At 45.4% G+C, this 18,221-nt stretch overlaps 1 protein-coding gene across 1 annotated transcript in view; it reads left to right on the top strand.

The window, feature by feature from the left end:
* The window catches only part of RALGAPA2 (Ral GTPase activating protein catalytic subunit alpha 2), a 329,414-nt gene that overhangs the window by 72,768 nt on the left and 238,425 nt on the right, over positions 1–18,221 (top strand). The window contains 1 exon segment of the mRNA XM_044292004.1: positions 8,634–8,827. Within this exon segment, the coding sequence (XP_044147939.1) occupies positions 8,634–8,827 (194 nt within the window).

Below are 18,221 nucleotides of genomic sequence, written 5' to 3'. Positions count from 1 at the left end.
CACACTGCCAATCAGCTTTTTGAAGAGGCTGAACCACTCCAATGAGCGCTGCGTCCTACAGTGATGTACGTTGTATATAATGGCCGTGCTTGCTATTGCAGCTTGGCTCTGTTCACTTGAATGGGACTGAGCTGCGCCTGGTCCGTGTGACTGATGGTGTAACCCATCACAGATGCAGTATTCACCACCAAGATGCCATCAAGCACTTTCTAGAGCAGAGGTCAGCAATCTACGGCACTCCAGCTGCTGTGAAACTACAACTCCCAGCATGCACACTTTCTCAGCTGTTCTGGTAACTCCCACAGAAGTGAAACGAGGATGCTGGGAGTTGTAGTTTCACAGCAGCTGGACTGCCAGAGGTTGCTGATCCCTGTTCTAGAGCCTGTAGAGTGCACCACCCATGTAATAACGATAATTGTGTAGAGCCCCTAGGTCAGATATTGTCTAGACGCTTATATGTCTGTACAACTACTTATTCTGAATAACACGCTGTGGGGATGGACTGTGACGCCTTTGACTCGAATACGGAGCTGCATCATATGATTTGTTGATTGTTCTTGTGATCTACTAGATTCTTTTGGTATTTGATTATGCCTCTACCTTTGTATCCTACTAGATTACTGATATTATCTATGTATACCTGTACTATGTTACTATTCCGATTCTTTCTGTCCGAAAATTGCTGTTATATTTGGTTAGATACTTTTCAATAAAACTGAGTTAAAAAAAAAAATGTATTACCCAGAAATAAAAATAAAAAAAACCTCTTATTTCACTTGATATTCAGTGTTTACACGTCAGGCTAAATGGTCTTTCTGACTTTTTTTATACATATAACCTATCCTCTGATCGGTGGGGGGTCTGACACCTAGGACCCCCCCCCCCCCTGCTGATCAGCTGTTTGAGAAGGTGTGCCGCAGCTTACCCTAGGCCAGCGACGTCCCATTCATTAGTCACGTGGCCTAGGCGCAGTTCGGCTCCTTTCAAATGAATGAGACTGAGCTGCTATACCAAACACTGCCACTATAGAATGTATGGCGCTGTGCTTGGTAAGCTGAGAGGAGGCTGGGGAGCTCACCAGGGCGCCGTGGTCTCCTCAAACAGCTGATCGGTGGGGGTCCCGGGTGTCTGATCCCCATGATCAGACTCTGATAACCTGTCCTGAGGATAGATCATCAGTATAATAAAGGTGAAGAACCCCTTTAAAATCCTTTATGTATTTGTGCAGCAGAAATATGCGGTTGACACTTGATTTCACAAGCGCTGTTTGTGCATCAGATCCTGAATAGGATTTTTAAACAGGGCTAATCCTCTATGTTTCTGTACAAAATCAGTGACATTCCACTTATTTCCAAAGTGTACAAATCTAGTTTCGGAACACGGCTAGTGTGTAGATTTCAGTGCAGAATTTGTACCCAAATCTGACATGTGTGAACAGGATGTTAGCAAACTATGGTACGTGGTTTTGTACTGTAGTAGTCATATAAGGGTATAGTTTAGTAGGTTTTGGGGGGGATTACACCATGTGCATCGTACGACCTGCCTCCCTTGGGGCGTAAAAGGAAAAAGAATGACACAAAAGGCTGTTTTGTGTCCAACTTGCTCAGCTGCTCCTTCCAGGGCATTGAAGGTGCACAGCGCAGACGCTTTGTCCAGCGTCGTGACTTGTTTCCTGCTGGCAGGTGTTCACACATAGCCATCCTCGGGTTAACCCATTCAGTGACTTTGTTGACATAGACGCTGTTATCTTTCCTCACTGCACACTTTGCCACCCAACTTCTTGTGTTCCTGTGACCTAGGAGATGAATGGCGTTCCTATTTATCAGCATTGTGGATAGCGGTACGCTTCCTTGTGTGCAATAGATCGCAGGCGAGCCCTTTAGATACACGGTTTAATTTCCCCCTGAGCAGCTGCTGCTCATTAAGAGGACAGGGTAAGGTAGAAGGGACAGGTGGTAGGAGGCTGCAAGGCGTCGGCAGTCGGCCCACTCTATCTGCCGAGTATTTGTCAATGGGAATCCTTCCATTGTCACGTTCTTGGCACGGCTGTATAGCATTTAAGATACCACTTGTCTTATTCATTCTGGCACCGGCAAACGCAAAGCTGGAACTTGCTCTCACATGTAAGAGCATCTAGGCATTCATCGTCTGCTTTGTCTCCCCTCGTTGTTGGAGAAGACACCAAGCTCCTTTATGGCCTGAGAGTATTTGTTCGGAGCCTCGGCTCCTGAAATGAGGTTTCCAGAGAGACTCGAGCGTTACACATTCAGCCGGCAGATAGGCTCTCGGTGGAAAACAATTGTCAGGATCTGGAAAGCGCCTCTTGCTGAGCTTTGGTCTTTTTCAGGCTTTTCAAGATTGTTGGTCAAAAAGAGACGCCGTTCTTTTCCTCATATATGTGCAATCTTGTTGTACCTGAATAAGATGCCGAGATCTCTCCCGAAGCCTTCTCACTGTATGTTTCCATTCTAGCTCAAAGTCTTCATTTGGTAGAAACAGTTGTCTAGAAGTGAAATATTGAGCTTACCCCCCTTCTCCCACTTTGAAAAGAAGATCAATGAGAACATGAATGTTTAGAGGGGTATTCCAGTCTCGCACATGGATGTATTTTTACAGGATATGTCATAAATGTCTGATAGATGCAGGCCTCACCGCCAGGACCTACAGCTATCTGTAATTAGGGCCTCCTCTTTGATGCGGCAGCCAGAGGTAGTTGGAACGACGGAAACAGCCGAGCGCACGGTGCTATGCTGTTCACATAGCTGCCATACAAGTGAATAAGAGCTATAGATGTAGAGCACAGGCGAGTTCCATAAGTTACATAAACCATGTAACTCCCATGCACTTGTATGAGGCTGGGTAAAGCCTTCGTTGTGAAAGGTCTGATGAGCCTCCTGGAAACGACTAGGCCTTTCACAGGTAAGTTCCAATGTAGGCCCTACAGGTGACAGCACTATATTGGAATCTATGGAATTTTCTATTTAGCAGTGGCTTTATTCCATTACTAAATAGAAATGGCAACCTGATAATTGCATGCTGTAAATGTGTGTATGTGTATGTATAAATATATATCACCCCTTTTCCCCAGAATAAAAAAATAAACATAGGCATTGGCGCGTGCAAAAATGCGTAAAATATAGAAATATTCATCTCCCACGGCGTAAAGGGGAAAAAAATCTTAATGATCAATATGCAATTTTTTCATTGCTTCACCACCCCAAATTTTTTTTATAAATAGTGATCAAAAAAGTCACACACTACAAAATGGTATCAATGAAAACTACAGATCTTCCTGCAAACACAAGAAAGCTGTATAAATGTGGTATCATTGTAATAGTACTGACCCAGGGAATAAAGGGTATGGATCAGTTTCACTGCATAGGTGAATGCTGTAAAAACTGTGACAGTTAGATATTTTTTTTTTTCTTCTCCCAATTCTACCTCCTTTTAGAATATTTTTTTTAAGCTGCCCAGTACATTGTATGCATGAAATGGTGCCATTAGAAAAAGCAACTTGTCCTGCAAAAAAACAACCCCTGGGAAAAATAAAAAAGTTATGGCTCTGGGAAGATTTGGTGTATTACTAGGATATGCCATCAATGTCACAGAGGTTCCACCTCTGAGACGCACTCCGATCTTCAGAACAGGGCTGTTAAGTGAAGGAGAGCAAGATACAAGCGCAGCCACCTTCCATTCACCGTTATGGGTCGTCTTAAATTAGCCAACCGCTGGCTCATCTGTGCACGGCAAATAGCGTTGTCCAGCGGGCAGCAGAGGAAGCACCATTTTAGATCTGAGACTCAAAATTTTTTTTGATCAAATCTTTTTATTTGAAGACAAAATCTTCATACTTTTTTTGTTTTACATCTCAACATCAAGAACATCACATAGAAACCCCTACCAACCCCCTCCCCCCCCCCACAATCCATCCCACGATCATACTACAAGCTCTCCTGCTCATACGCACAGCACTCATTTACTATTCTAAATCCGGATTGCGTGCTACCTATAACTGTCTCATCCTACCCTAACCTCAGACGCTATCCTAAACAACCAAATGGAAATGTTCAATCCATGCATACCAGATTTTGTTGAACTTTTTGTTATTTCCTCTCTTTTGATACACATAACTCTCAAGTTGAACCAAAGTGTGAATCGCCTCCACTACCTCATGCAGCTCCGGAGGATCTGAAGCAATCCATCGGGACGCTATCCGCTTTCTGGCCTGATATAGGATACGCTGAATTGCTAACTTAACCTCTTTAAGCCCCGATATTCCGCCAGCATATCCCAATATGCATAATAGAGGTGAGCATTCAACCGTGACCCCATAAACCTTCCCAATGAGGTCAGCCACATCCTTCCAGTATCTGCGCAAGCGCGGACAATTCCACATTAAGTGAATGAGATCAGCGGACGTAGCTCTGCATCTAGGGCATTTATCGTCGGCACGAAACCCTATTTTATGTAACATTTTCGGGGTTCTATATACTCTGTGAAGCAGCAGCAGCAGCTGTGAGACCCTATGAGCCTCACTTACCGCTACATCAGGGAAGTCAGTAAGCACTTTTTCCCATTGGTCATCCTTCAATTCCGGTATGTCTTTTTCCCATTTTTCAAACAGTTGCAATGGATTTTTTTAATGTAAAGCTTCCATTAGGCTTAGATAATGCAGCAATATCACTCCCCCGGAGCTGCCCCCAGTAGCCGTGAGGTCTACGATCAGGTGTTTCTGGGCAGGCAACAGCTTCTCCCGCCGCTCCTGCACTTGTATGGCATGTCTTACTTGCAAATAGACATAGAAAAGAGCTTTAGGCAAGCTAAACTCCTGTTACAAAGCAGTAAATTCTTTAAGGGAAGTGCCTTCGAATAACTGACAGTCTGTCCAGACCAAATTTCCTCCATGCCCTAGCGCTGGAGACCTTGTTGAGTTCATCATACATGATATTCGGCCATATTGAAGTAAATTTCGTATACCCCGTGATACCTGCCATTTTCCTTGTTTTCCACCACACAATATGAATCATGCCCAACATCTCGTATCTTCTCCCCACTTCCCTAAAAGTGCCATCCTCTAGCGTTGACAGAAGGCACCCCCTTTTGAGCAAGTGTTTTACTATCCTACCTGCCTTATTAACCTCCTCACCCCAACCCCTTATGTGCTGCATTTGGGCTGCCAAATAATAGACCAAGGGAATAGGGACACTCAATCCTCCCTGGGTCTTAGGTCTACACAGGGTACTCAGTTTTATACGATGAATTACCCTTCTTCCAGATTAGGTCTCTAAAGATTGCATTGACGGTGTAGAACACCTTCAGTGGGATCCACACGGGAGTATTATGCAGCACATAGAGAAGCTGGGGCATAAGAATCATCTTAATCAGGTTTGTTCGGCCAACAATAGATAAAGGCAGTTTAGACCATGCCTGCACTTTCTTCCTGAACTTATCCAGTAACGGCATTACGTTTAGGTCTATAAAGTCCCCACTATTTCTGGAGATCTGTATCCCCAAATATCTGATATTAGACACAATCTGTAACCCTCCGGCCATGACAGGATCCACCGAACCATCCCCAGCCAGCGGCAACAGGATTGACTTAGTCCAATTTATTCGTAGGCCCGAGATTCGTCCATAATCATTAATGATCTCCATTGCAGCTGGCAGGGATGTCTCCCAGTCATCTAAAAACATAAGCAGATCATCTGCGTATAAAGCTACTTTTTCGGTTACCGACCCATATCTAAATCCCCTAACCACCGTGGATGAACGTGAGGCCTCCGCCAAGGGTTCTATTGCCACCGCAAACAATAGCGGCGACAGCGGGCAACCCTGTCGGGTACCCCTCTGCAGTTTGAACGAGTCAGATATGTATCCGTTCACCTGCACTCTGGCCGAAGGGCACGCGTACAACATTTTCACCCAATCGATAAAGACCAATCCCACCCCCATCTTCTCCAATACCAGGAACAAGTATCGCCATTCCACGCTGTCAAATGCTTTGGCCGCGTTAAGAGACGCGACCGCCGCATTCAAGGCGTGAACCTGGCCCACCTGAACATAAGTGTAGTCTCCTGATATTCACCGCTGTCGACATGTTTGGCATAAATCCTGCCTGATCTTTGTTGATAAGCGAGGCAATGACAGAGTTAAGCCGATTAGCCAATATCTTAGCCTGCAGCTTAACATCCGCCTGCAACAATGAAATGGGCCTGTATGATTCCGCCTCCATCGGATCCTTCCCTGGTTTTGGTATAACAACTATAATCGCCTCATTCATTGTGTCAGGCAGCTTCCCCAGCAGCCGGGCTTCATTAAATACTTCCAGTAACTGGGGCAAATTGTTTATAAATTTCTGCAGGTAGGCCATCACTCCCTGGGGCCTTATTGTTAGCCATATCTCCCAGCGCTATTTCCAACTCTTTCAAAGTAAAAAGACGACTGTCAAGGAGTACTCTCTGATCCTGATCCAGAGTGGGCATCCGTAGGGGGTGAAGGAAATTTTTGATGTCAGCTTCCGTGGCCACAATTTTAGAAGAGTAAAGGTTCTGATAAAACCCCGACAATACCTGGGATATTTTTTCTGTGGTCACCTGCACCGTACCATCCGTGTCGCGCAGCGCCGCCAAGTAATTAGAAGTCTGTTGCGCCCTAGTAACCAGAGCCAGCAACCTGCCCGCCTTTTCCTCTCCCTCATAGTACGTTTGCTTCAGGAAAAACCGTCTATTACGGGCATTACGGAGTAAGCGGTCATCCAACCTAAGCTGCGCCTCCTTCCACTGAGACTCATGTTCTGGTGTAGGGTTTTCTACATTACTATTCTCTGCTGCCTCTACCGCCGAAAGCAACTGTCTAGTCAGGGCACTATTCTCCTTTTTCTGATCATTAATTTTGGCAGCTAGCACCCCCCGCAGGAACGCATTCATTGTATCCCATACTACTATTCTACCGGCCGATGGGAGGTTATGTTAAAAAACTCATTTAAAGCGTCCCTGACATCTGACATATCAACCAGGACATTCAGCCAATAAGGGTTGAACTTCCATAGATTGGATCTGCGCGACACGGATGGCAACATATGAAAGGTCGCCACAATCGGTGAATGATCAGAAATTTGTCTTGGCAAGTATCTGAATAAAATCAATTCTGGACAAGGAACCATACGTGCTGGAACGACAGGAGAACTGCTTAGTGTCGGGGTACCTCAACCTCCAGAAGTCCAGAATGGATGCTTCCTGAAGTAGTCGGCCGAAGGGAGTGAGATCGCTGCTGACAACCTGTGGAGAAGCATGAAATTTATCTAGCGACAAGCAGGGTACATTGTTAAAATCTCCCAACACTATTGTAGGCAAATTAGGTTTTTCCGCTATCAAAGCTATTATTCTTTTCATCACCTGGGAGGAGTACGGTGGGGGAATGTAGACTCCAATGATTACACACTCCACTGAGTATAGGGAGCCATGTAAATACACATATCTACCCTCTCTGTCAATAATCTGGGAGAGACATGAAAATGCAACAGACCTGTGCACTAAAATGTTCACCCCCCTCGCATAGGCAGAATAGGTGGCATGGAAGCAGTGACCAGCCCATCTCGGTGTGAGAATGCTAGTTTGGTCTGGTAGCAAATGGGTCTCCTGGAGACAGAAAATCAGGGGTTGGTACTTCCCCATACCATCTAGCACTGCCCGTCTCTTGTTGGCCTCCTTAATTCCCCTAACATTCCAACTGAAAAAAGTCACCCTACTAGCCATTAGACCTAAGCGACCGTCTGTGAGTGAGGTGGATCCGAGTCTGACCCATCCCATCAACATGCATGTTACAGCATCTTCCATTTCCCCCACTCTGCCTTCCAGGGACGTTGTGCGGTCCGCCAATCGTTTTAGGTCATGCCGCACTATGGACACATCTTCCTTTATGGAGCCCACTTGCATCCTCAGGGCCGTCAACGACTTCCCACATTGCGTGATAGCTTTCAGCACATCTTTTAGAGTAGGCTCCTCTATATCAGACTCCAAATTGTCCATGCCATCTGAATCTGCGCACGATCGCAGCGCTTCATACCTGTTAGTGCTGTGGGGAGATATATCGCTCTCTCTATCCTCCTCACCCCCCCTCGCAAAGCAGCCGGAAAAGTCTCAAACTTGAGTGGGCAGACTTCAGCAGCCCCGAGGCTTCAATTTAGGCGAGGTAAATGTAGATTTAGAGGGTTCTATACAGGATAAACCGACGAGACTGTGCGGGAGCTCTGCTTAGCACGTCCGCTCACATCCTCCGCTAGCCACGCCCCCCATCTGAGACTCTAATTGATATTTGCTCTCATAGAATAGTGAAAAATGTTTTTCACATCTTTAATGCTCAGTATATAGTGACTTATAATTCACAATGGAAAGACTGCAACAAATGCTGTAGAACATACCCCTTCCTCACACGTATGGCATCATACTGACTTGCCTTCTAAAGGGAGATTTCTTTAGATCTGTATGAATATGTTCGTAGAGGAGGATGTATGTGGTTTATGACAATTAACCAGACACGCACAGTTTATAACTTGCCCCATGCTTGTAGAGTTTTTTGGTGTTGGAGCTAGTTATACTATATGCATCTGATCTTACGACTCTGTTTCCTTCCAGATAGCAGCGAGTGTCTTGCTGGGGACTGCAGCATCATAGCTGGCGGCAATTTATCTGGCTGGCATCCTGACTCTGCAGCTGTTTTGTGGAGAAGAATCTTAGGAATACTCGGAGATGTGAACAATATCCAGTCCACAAAAATCCACGCCAAGGTGTTTGTTTACCTCTACGAGCTGTGGTACAAGCTGGCTAAGGTAAGACTTGTGCGCTCACAACATAGTATACAAGGCCGAAATAAGACATCTGTCCATCCAGTTCGGCCTGTTAACCTGCAAGTTGATCCAGAGGAAGAAAAATAAATCTCTGAGGTAGAAGCCAATTTTCCCCACTTAAGGGGAAAAACATTGCTTCCCGACTCCAATCAGGCAATCAGAATAACTCCCTGGATCAACGACCCCTCTCTAGTAGCTATAGCCTGTAATATTATTACCCTCCAGAAATACATCCAGGCCTATCTTGAACTTTTATTGTACTCACCATCACCACCTCCTCAGGCAGAGAGTTCCATAGTCTCACCGCTCTTACCGTAAAGAATCCTCTTCTATGTTTGTGTACAAACCTTCCTTCCTCCAGACGCAGAGGATATCCCCTCGTCACAGTCACCACCCTGGGAATGAATAGATGATGGGATAGATCTCTGTACTGACCCCTGATATATTTATACATATTAATTAGACCTCCCCTCAGTTGTCTTTTTTCTAAAGTGAATAACCCTAATGTTGATAATCTTTCAGGGTACTGTAGTTGCCCCATTCCAGTTATTACTTTAGTTGCCCTCCTCTGTACCCTCTCCAGCTCTGCTATGTCTGCCTTGTTCACAGGAGACCAGAACTGTACACAGTACTCCATGTGTGGTCTGACTAGTGATTTGTAAAGTGGTAGGACTTATGTTCTCTTCATGGTCCTCTATGCCTCTTTTGATGCAACCTATTATCCTTTTGGCCTTGGCAGCAGCTGCCTGACACTGGTTTCTACAGCTTAGTTTGCTGTTCACTAAAATTCCTAGATCCTTTTCCATGTCAGTGTTACCCAGTGTTTTTCCATTTAGTATGTACGGGTGACTTGCATTATTACTACCCATGTGCATAACCTTACATTTGTCAGTGTTAAACCTCATCTGCCACTTCTCTGCCCAAGCCTCCAATATATCCAGATCCCTCTGTAGCAGTATACTGTCCTCTTCCGTGTCCATTACTTTACACAGTTTAGTGTCATCTGCAAAAATGTATATTTTATTGTGCAAGCCTTCTACAAGATCATTAATAAATATATTGAAGAGAATAGGGCCCAATACTGACACCTGAGGTTACTCGACTAGTGACAGTGACCATATCTGAGTATGTACCAGTAATAACCACCCTCTGTTTTCTATCACTGAGCCAGTTACTTACCCACATACAGACATTTTCTCCCAGTCCGAGCATTCTCATTTTATATACTAACCTTTTATGTGGTACAGTGTCAAATGCTTTGGAGAAGTTCAGATACACGACATCCATTGATTCTCCGCTGTCAAGTCTAGAACTTGCCTCCTCATAGAAACTGATTAAATTAGTTTGACATGACCGATCCTTCATGAAGCCATGCTGATATTGCGTTATTTGCTTATTTTCATTGAGGTGCTCCAAGATAGCATCTCTTAGAAAACCTTCAAAGAGATTACCCAAGACGGATGTTAAACTTACTGGCCTATAGTTTCTGGGCTCTGTTTTACTCATTACTCTGTAAAGGGCCGACACCTTCAGATTTATGCTTTTTACCATTTATATTATTGAAGAACATTTTAGGGTTAGTTTTGCTCTCTTTGGCAATTAATCTCTCGGTCTCTAGTGTGGCTGCTTTTTTGTTTTTTACATATTCAATTTTCTTCCTTTTATCATTTTTCTGTGCTTTTTCACTACCCTCCTGTTTAGTGATTTACATACTTTCTTTTTGTCATTTATTGCTTTCTTTACAGTTCTATTTATCCACATTGGTTTTTTCTTGTTCCTTAACCTTTTATTCCCATAAGGTATGTAATATTCCATTTTGTGGCTGTATTTTTATTTTTGAGGACTTTGTCCCAGTTAGTTAGGCCTATGGCTAATTTTAGCTTTTTTGAAGTTTGGTATTTTTGTTCCTCCCTGAAGAAACACTCTTTTGAATGATAATTGGAAGGTTATTACTTTATGGTCACTATTTCCCAGGTGCCCCCCAACCTGCACGTCTGTTGTTCTGTCAGGTCTATTGGTAATACTAAGTCTAGTATGGCCATCCCTCTATTCGGGTCCTAAACCAGTTGGGAAAGGTACCATATTTTTTGCTTTATAAGCGCGTCTTATAAAGCGGATACTTCGCTGGCCGCTATGCTGCACAGCGCGACCAGCGAAGTATCAGTGTGGAGGGAGGAGGCGGCGACACTCATGGCGTGGCTGGTGCAGTGACTGTACTCTAATACACCGGGCCCCACAACTGTTAAATACATTCAATCCGATCTATATCTAAATGTATACCGCACTGTTCGGTACTTACTGTAGTGCCGTAAGTATAGCATTAAGACTGCACAGACCGGCAGATCCCCCTCGGTCATGCGCCGCCTGCCGCAGCTCCCTCCTCCTGCGCCGCCTGCCGCAGCTCCCTCCGTCATGCGCCGCCGCCGGCGGGCAGACTGCGCATGAGGAGGAAGCTGGGGCAGGCCGCGCATGACCGAGGGAGCTGCCGGTCTGCGCCGTCTTAATGCTATACTTACTGTAGTACCGTAAGTACCGAACAGTGCGGTATACATTTAGATATAGATCGGATTGAATGTATTTAACAGTTGCGGGGCCCGGTGTATTAGAGTAGAGTCACTGCACCGGGCCCCGCCATGAGTGTCTCCGCCTCCTTCCTCCACACTGATGCATCTGAAGGGGGATCTGTAGATGACACTTATGGGGATCTGTGGATGACATAAGTGTCATCCCCCATCAGTGTCATCGACAGATCCCCCATCAGTGTCATCGACAGATCCCCCATCAGTGTCATCGACAGATCCCCCATCAGTGTCATCGACAGATCCCCCATCAGTGTCATCGACAGATCCCCCATCAGTGTCATCGACAGATCCCCCATCAGTGTCATCGACAGATCCCCCATCAGTGTCATCGACAGATCCCCCCCATCAGTGTCATCGACAGATCCCCCCCCATCAGTGTCATCGACAGATCCCCCCCCATCAGTGTCATCGACAGATCCCCCCCCATCAGTGTCATCGACAGATCCCCCCCCCCATCAGTGTCATCGACAGATCCCCCCCCCCATCAGTGTCATCGACAGATCCCCCCCCCATCAGTGTCATCGACAGATCCCCCCCCCCATCAGTGTCATCGACAGATCCCCCCCCCATCAGTGTCATCGACAGATCCCCCCCCATCAGTGTCATCCACAGATCCCCCCCCATCAGTGTCATCCACAGATCCCCCCCCCATCAGTGTCATCCACAGATCCCCCCCCCATCAGTGTCATCCACAGATCCCCCCCCATCAGTGTCACCCACAGATCTCCCCCCCCCAATCAGTGTCACCCACAGATCTCCCCCCCCCCAATCAGTGTCACCCACAGATCTCCCCCCCCCCAATCAGTGTCACCCACAGATCTCCCCCCCCCCAATCAGTGTCACCCACAGATCTCCCCCCCCCATCAGTGTCACCACAGATCTCTCCCCCCCCCCCCAATCAGTGTCACCCACAGATTCCCCCCCCCCCCTCATCACAGTGCGTCATCAACAGATTCCCCCCCCCCCTCATCACAGTGCGTCATCAACAGATTCCCCCCCCCCCCCCCCCTCCCCATAACAGTGCGTCATCCTGCCAGGAGTACAGATATTCTAAATTCCCTTCTGGGATTATCTCTACAGCAAGTAGTTAAGGAGCCAACCCGGAAGGATGCCATTTTAAATTTAGTATTCACAAATGGGAATTTAGTATATGATATTACTGTAGGGGAAGGCTTGGGATCTAGTGATCACCAGTCACACCACACAAAAACAAAAGTTCTAGATTTTTGAAAAACTGACTTTTCTAAAATTGGATTAGTGGTATACGAGTCCCTATCAGATTGGAACAGTTTCATTGGAGTCCAGGAGAAATGGGACTACTTAGAAATGGTACTATTGAAAGCAACAGAAAATTGCATTAGGCTTGTCAGTAAAAGCAAAAAAAGGAAGAGACCACTGTGGTACTCAGCAGAAGTGGCCAAAATCATTAAAAACAAAAAGATAGCATTTAGGAATTATAAAAAAAAAACGCGGATGACAGGCAAATTTATAAGATTAGGCAGAGAGAGGCCAAACAAGTTATAAGAGCTTCTAAAGCACAGGCAGAAGAGAAATTAGCTCAGTCAGGGGAAAAAGGCGATAAGGCATTCTTCAGATACATAAATGAAAAAAGGAAACTAAAACAAGGAATTACCAAATTAAAAACAAAAGAAGGAAGGTATATGGAAGAAGATAAAGAACTAGCTGACTGCCTCAATGAATACTTCTGTTCAGTTTTTACAAAGGAAAATGAAGGAAAAGGACCTCAGTTAGGAAAGAAGACTAATGAATCTTTTGATGCATGTGTCTTTACAGAGGAAGAGGTTATAAGTCAGCTGTCTAAAATTAATACAAATAAGTCATAGGGGCCTGATGGGATATACACAAAGCTATTAAAAGAGCTTAGCGGTGAACTAGCAAAACCATTAACATATTTATTTAACCAATCACTGGCAACAGGAGTCGTCCCAGAAGATTGGAAATTAGCAAATGTTGTGCCCATTCACAAGAAAGGTAGTAGGGAGGAATCGGGCAACTATAGGCCAGTAAGCCTGACATCAATAGTGTGGAAATTAATGGAAACCATACTTAAGGAGAGGCTTGTGGAACATCTAAAATCCCATGGATTGAAAGATGAAAAACAGCATGGGTTTACTTCAGGGAGATCATGTCAAACTAATCTTATTGATTTTTTTTTGATTGGGTGACTAAAATAATAGATGGAGGAGGTGCAGTAGACATCGCTTATCTAGACTTTAGTAAGGCTTTTGATACTGTCCCACATAGAAGGCTCATCAATAAATTGCAGTCTTTGGGCTTGGACTCCCATATTGTTGAATTGATTAGGCAGTGGCTGATGGAGTATATTCAGACCAAGGTCTTGTTACCAGTGGGGTACCTCAGGGATCTGTTCTGGGACCCATATTGTTTAATATCTTTATCAGCGAAATTGCAGAGGGCCTCGATGGTAAGGTGTGTCTTTTTGCTGATGACAAAGATTTGTAACAGGGTTGATGTTCCTGGAGGGATACACCAAATGGAAAAGGATTTAGGAAAATTGTCAAAAATCTGGCAACTAAAATTTTATGTTGATAAGTGAAAGATAATGCACCTGGGGCGTAAAAACCCAAGAGCAGAATATAAAACCAGTGATACAGTCCTAACCTCAGTATCTGAGGAAAGGGATTTAGGGTTCATTATTTCAGAAGACTTAAAGGTAGGCAGACAATGTCATAGAGCAGCAGGAAATATAGGGTTTATGGATTTATTAATGTATCTGTACATGTCCCTCCCACCCGTTGTCCCCCTTTGCTCATGTATACATCCTCTGACAGCCCCCCCAATATTAATTGGGTTGTGGGTGTAGAGGTATCAGTGTAATGTAATGTAAATAACATCACTCATTTCATGGATATTTATGCTTTGCGTGCTCTGATGCAGTCTGAGGTCTTCCTGCCTTGCTAATAATCGCCGATTAATTCCTGTTACCTTCAGTGTTTTGACACTTTGGATGGGCGGTTAGTATAGGGGCGGTGGTTTGTTACGCAACCGCACGTCTAGCCCCTTGATTGGCAGCCTTGGGGATGAGCTCTGCCTTTTAATGGGAGTGGCCTAAGTGACTTAAACAGCTGTTCCCGGCGCCCGCGTCACGGCCTGTCACGAGGGTGTCAAGAGCCACGTCTGACTCCGTTATACCCGGGGTCAGGAAGTCGCAGCGGGTGGCTGCGCGCTCTATGTCTAAAGATCACGTTGTTTCTTAGTGATTGTTTTCTGTGTTTGCCTTGCAATCCTTTTTGTCTCACTCAGGGATCCGTAGCTTCTCCTCCTCAGCTGTTTCTTGTCTGCCACTCCCAACCTCCTTATATTCTCCTCTCACACTTCTCTAGTTGCCAGTTATAGAGCTTCCTGCCTTGACTTCTATACTGACCCACTGGAGCTGTGAATCCTGGGCGTTCTCGTTACCCCCTGGTTCCCAGGCTCTCCGGTCAGTGGAGGGATTTTTTGGGGCTTTGGGTCTCATATATGATGACCCTGACCGAGTCGCCCTGGCTGAGTCGAAGTTACGGAGACTCCTACAGGGAGATCGGCCAGCAGAGGAATATTGCTCAGAGTTCCGTAGGTGGGCTACGGATACTCAGTGGAACGACCCGGCTCTCAGGAGTCAGTTCTGCCCTGGGTTATCTGAAAGGGTTAAGGATGCGCTGGCGCTGTATGAGACCCCCCTTTCCCTTGATGCTGTTATGTCCCTCTCTATCAGAATAGATAGACGTCTTAGGGAGAGATCGAAAATTCCTGAGCAATTGGTAACCTCTCCCAAGCAGCAGTTAGTCTGTACTGACTTAGATGAGCCTATGCAGCTAGGAGGAACTTCTCGTCAGGTCCGTCCTCCTGAGGTTCGCCGTAGGTGGGGGGCTTGTTTTTTCTGTGGGGGGAGGGGTCATTTCATTAATGTCTGTCCCTCCTTTCTCAAAAACAAAAGACCGTCGGAAAACTACTAACCCCAGGCTGTGCGGAGGATGTCAGCCGGGGGGTATATGTTTCCTCCATACGAACATCTCAATTTGTGTTGCCAGCGGTTATTGTTTTTGGTGTTAAGACGGAGTCTATTTCTTTTTTTCTAGACAGTGGAGCAGGGCTATTGATTCTGCTCCTCTGTCTCAGAGAAACCTCACTCACATTGTCCATAACTTACACCTTTGGGTAGGGGACCACCATAATGAGTGTCTTTCATGTTACGTTCTGGAGGGCCTTCCCTCTCCTGTGGTATTGGGTCTTCCCTGGTTGGTAGCGCACAATCCAGTGGTGGATTGGCAGGCCAGGGAGATATTGGAGTGGAGTGAGCATTGCAGAGAGAATTGCTTAAATAACAATTGCTTAATCGCCTCCATAGCTTCCCTACCTACATTTATTTCGGACTTTGAGGACGTTTTTTCTGAAAAGGGTTGTCAGAAGCTACCACCTCATCGTCCTTATGATTGCCCGGTTAACCTGATTCCCGGTGCAAAATTACCCAAGTCCAGGTTGTATAATCTTTCGGGTCCCGAGAGACAAGCCATGAAAGATTATATCTCCGAGAGTCTGGCTAAGGGACACATCAGACCCTCTTCTTCACCTGTGGCTACAGGGTTTTTCTTTGTTAAAAAGAAAGATGGGGGCCTGCGTCCTTGCCTAGATTTCCGTGAGCTAAACCGGATAACCATCCGAGACCTATACCCTCTTCCTCTCATTCCTGACCTTTTTAATCAGATTGCGGGTGCTAGGTGGTTCTCCAAACTTGATCTTAGGGGGGCCTACAATCTGATTCGTATCAAGGAAGGGGATGAGTGGAAGACAGCTTTTAACACCCCTGAGGGGCATTATGAAAATTTAGTCATGCCTTTAGGTCTGACCAATGCCCCTGCTGTCTTCCAACATTTCGTTAATGATATTTTTAGTCATCTCATCGGCAGGTTTGTAGTCATATACCTAGATGATATCTTAATTTATTCGGCTGATCTGAAAACACATGAAGTACATGTCAGGCAAGTACTGCAGGTCCTACGGACGAATAAATTATATGCGAAAATTGAAAAATGTGTCTTCGCCGTTCAGGAAATACAGTTCCTGGGATATCTATTATCTGCTTCAGGTTTCCGTATGGATCCTAGGAAGGTCCAGGCAATTTTAGATTGGGATCTTCCTGAGAACCTTAAAGCTCTACAACGGTTTTTGGGTTTCGCAAATTTCTATAGAAAGTTCATTAAAAATTATTCAGTGATCGTTAAACCCCTTACTGACATGACTAGGAAGGGGACTGATTTTTCTAAATGGTCTGATGCCGCTAAAATTGCATTTTCCTCTCTAAAAGAGAGATTTACCTCGGCACCTGTTCTAATTCAACCTGATGTCTCCCAGCCTTTTATTGTTGAAGTAGATGCGTCAGAGGTGGGAGTGGGGGCTGTATTGTCTCAGGGTCCGTCTCCTGGCAAATGGCGTCCTTGCGCTTTCTTTTCCAAAAAGTTATCTACAGCAGAAAAGAACTATGATATTGGAAATAGGGAACTGTTGGCGATTAAACTGGCGTTTGAAGAGTGGCGTCACTTCTTAGAGGGAGCAATCCACCCCGTCACGGTGATTACGGATCACAAAAACCTTCTGTACCTAGAATCGGCTAAGCGTCTCACCCCTAGACAAGCTAGGTGGTCGCTATTCTTTACCAGATTTAACTTTGTAATCGCCTATCGTCCTGGGGCAAAAAATACCAAGGCAGACGCATTATCTCGTAGTTTCCCTGGAGGGGGTAATGTTAGTGATCCGGTACCTATTTTACAAAGCGGAGTGGTTGTCTCTGCTGTACACTCTGTTCTAGAGGGAAAGGTGTTAGAGGCCCAGGGGGACGCCCCGGCCTCTTGCCCCTCAGAGAAATTGTTTGTACCGTTAAACCTGCGTCTTGAATTATTAAAGGAACATCATAATTCGGCACTTGCTGGGCACCCGGGTAGTAAAGCAACCTTGGAGCTATTGTCTCGTCGTTTTTGGTGGCCAAGGTTGCGTCAGGATGTAATGGATTTCGTGTCTACTTGTTCTACTTGTGCACGCGCGAAAGTCTCTCATACACGTCCAGCAGGGTCTTTATTGCCACTTTTCATCCCCAATAGGCCATGGACACATCTGTCAATGGATTTCATCACTGACTTACCGTTGTCTGCGGGTAAAACAGTTATCTTGTTAGTAGTAGACAGGTTTAGCAAAATGGTACACTTTATTGCGCTACCCGCACTACCTAATGCTAAGACTCTTGCTCAGGTGTTTATCAGTGAAATCGTGAAGCTTCACGGGGTCCCTTCCGATGTGGTTTCGGATCGGGGAACCCAGTTTATTTCTAAGTTTTGGAAAGCTTTTTGTTCCCGTTTGGGGGTACACTTGTCCTTTTCCTCAGCTTTCCATCCTCAGTCGAATGGACAGACTGAGCGTACCAACCAAAACCTAGAAACATATTTAAGGTGTTTTGTGTCTGAAAACCAAGAGGTGTGGTCATCATATTTACCGTTAGCCGAGTTTGCCATAAATAATCGCTGTCAGGAATCCACTGGCAAGTCACCATTTCTTGGTGCATATGGTTTTCATCCCCAATTTTGTACTTTCAAAGAGGGGGGGTCTTCTGGGGTTCCCGAAGAGGAACGGTTTTCTTCATCTCTTTCATCGGTATGGCAGAAGGTGCAAGCTAACTTGAAAAATATGAGTGGTAAATATAAATGCATGGCCGATAAGAAACGGTCGCCAGGTCCGGACCTAGGAGTGAATGACTATGTGTGGTTGTCTACTAGGAATATTAA

The sequence above is a fragment of the Bufo gargarizans genome, chromosome 4, assembly GCF_014858855.1.
Source record: "Bufo gargarizans isolate SCDJY-AF-19 chromosome 4, ASM1485885v1, whole genome shotgun sequence".
Lineage (NCBI taxonomy): Eukaryota > Metazoa > Chordata > Amphibia > Anura > Bufonidae > Bufo > Bufo gargarizans.
The sequence above is the reverse complement of the archived record's forward strand: the minus strand, read 5'-3'. Positions and strand labels throughout refer to the sequence as shown.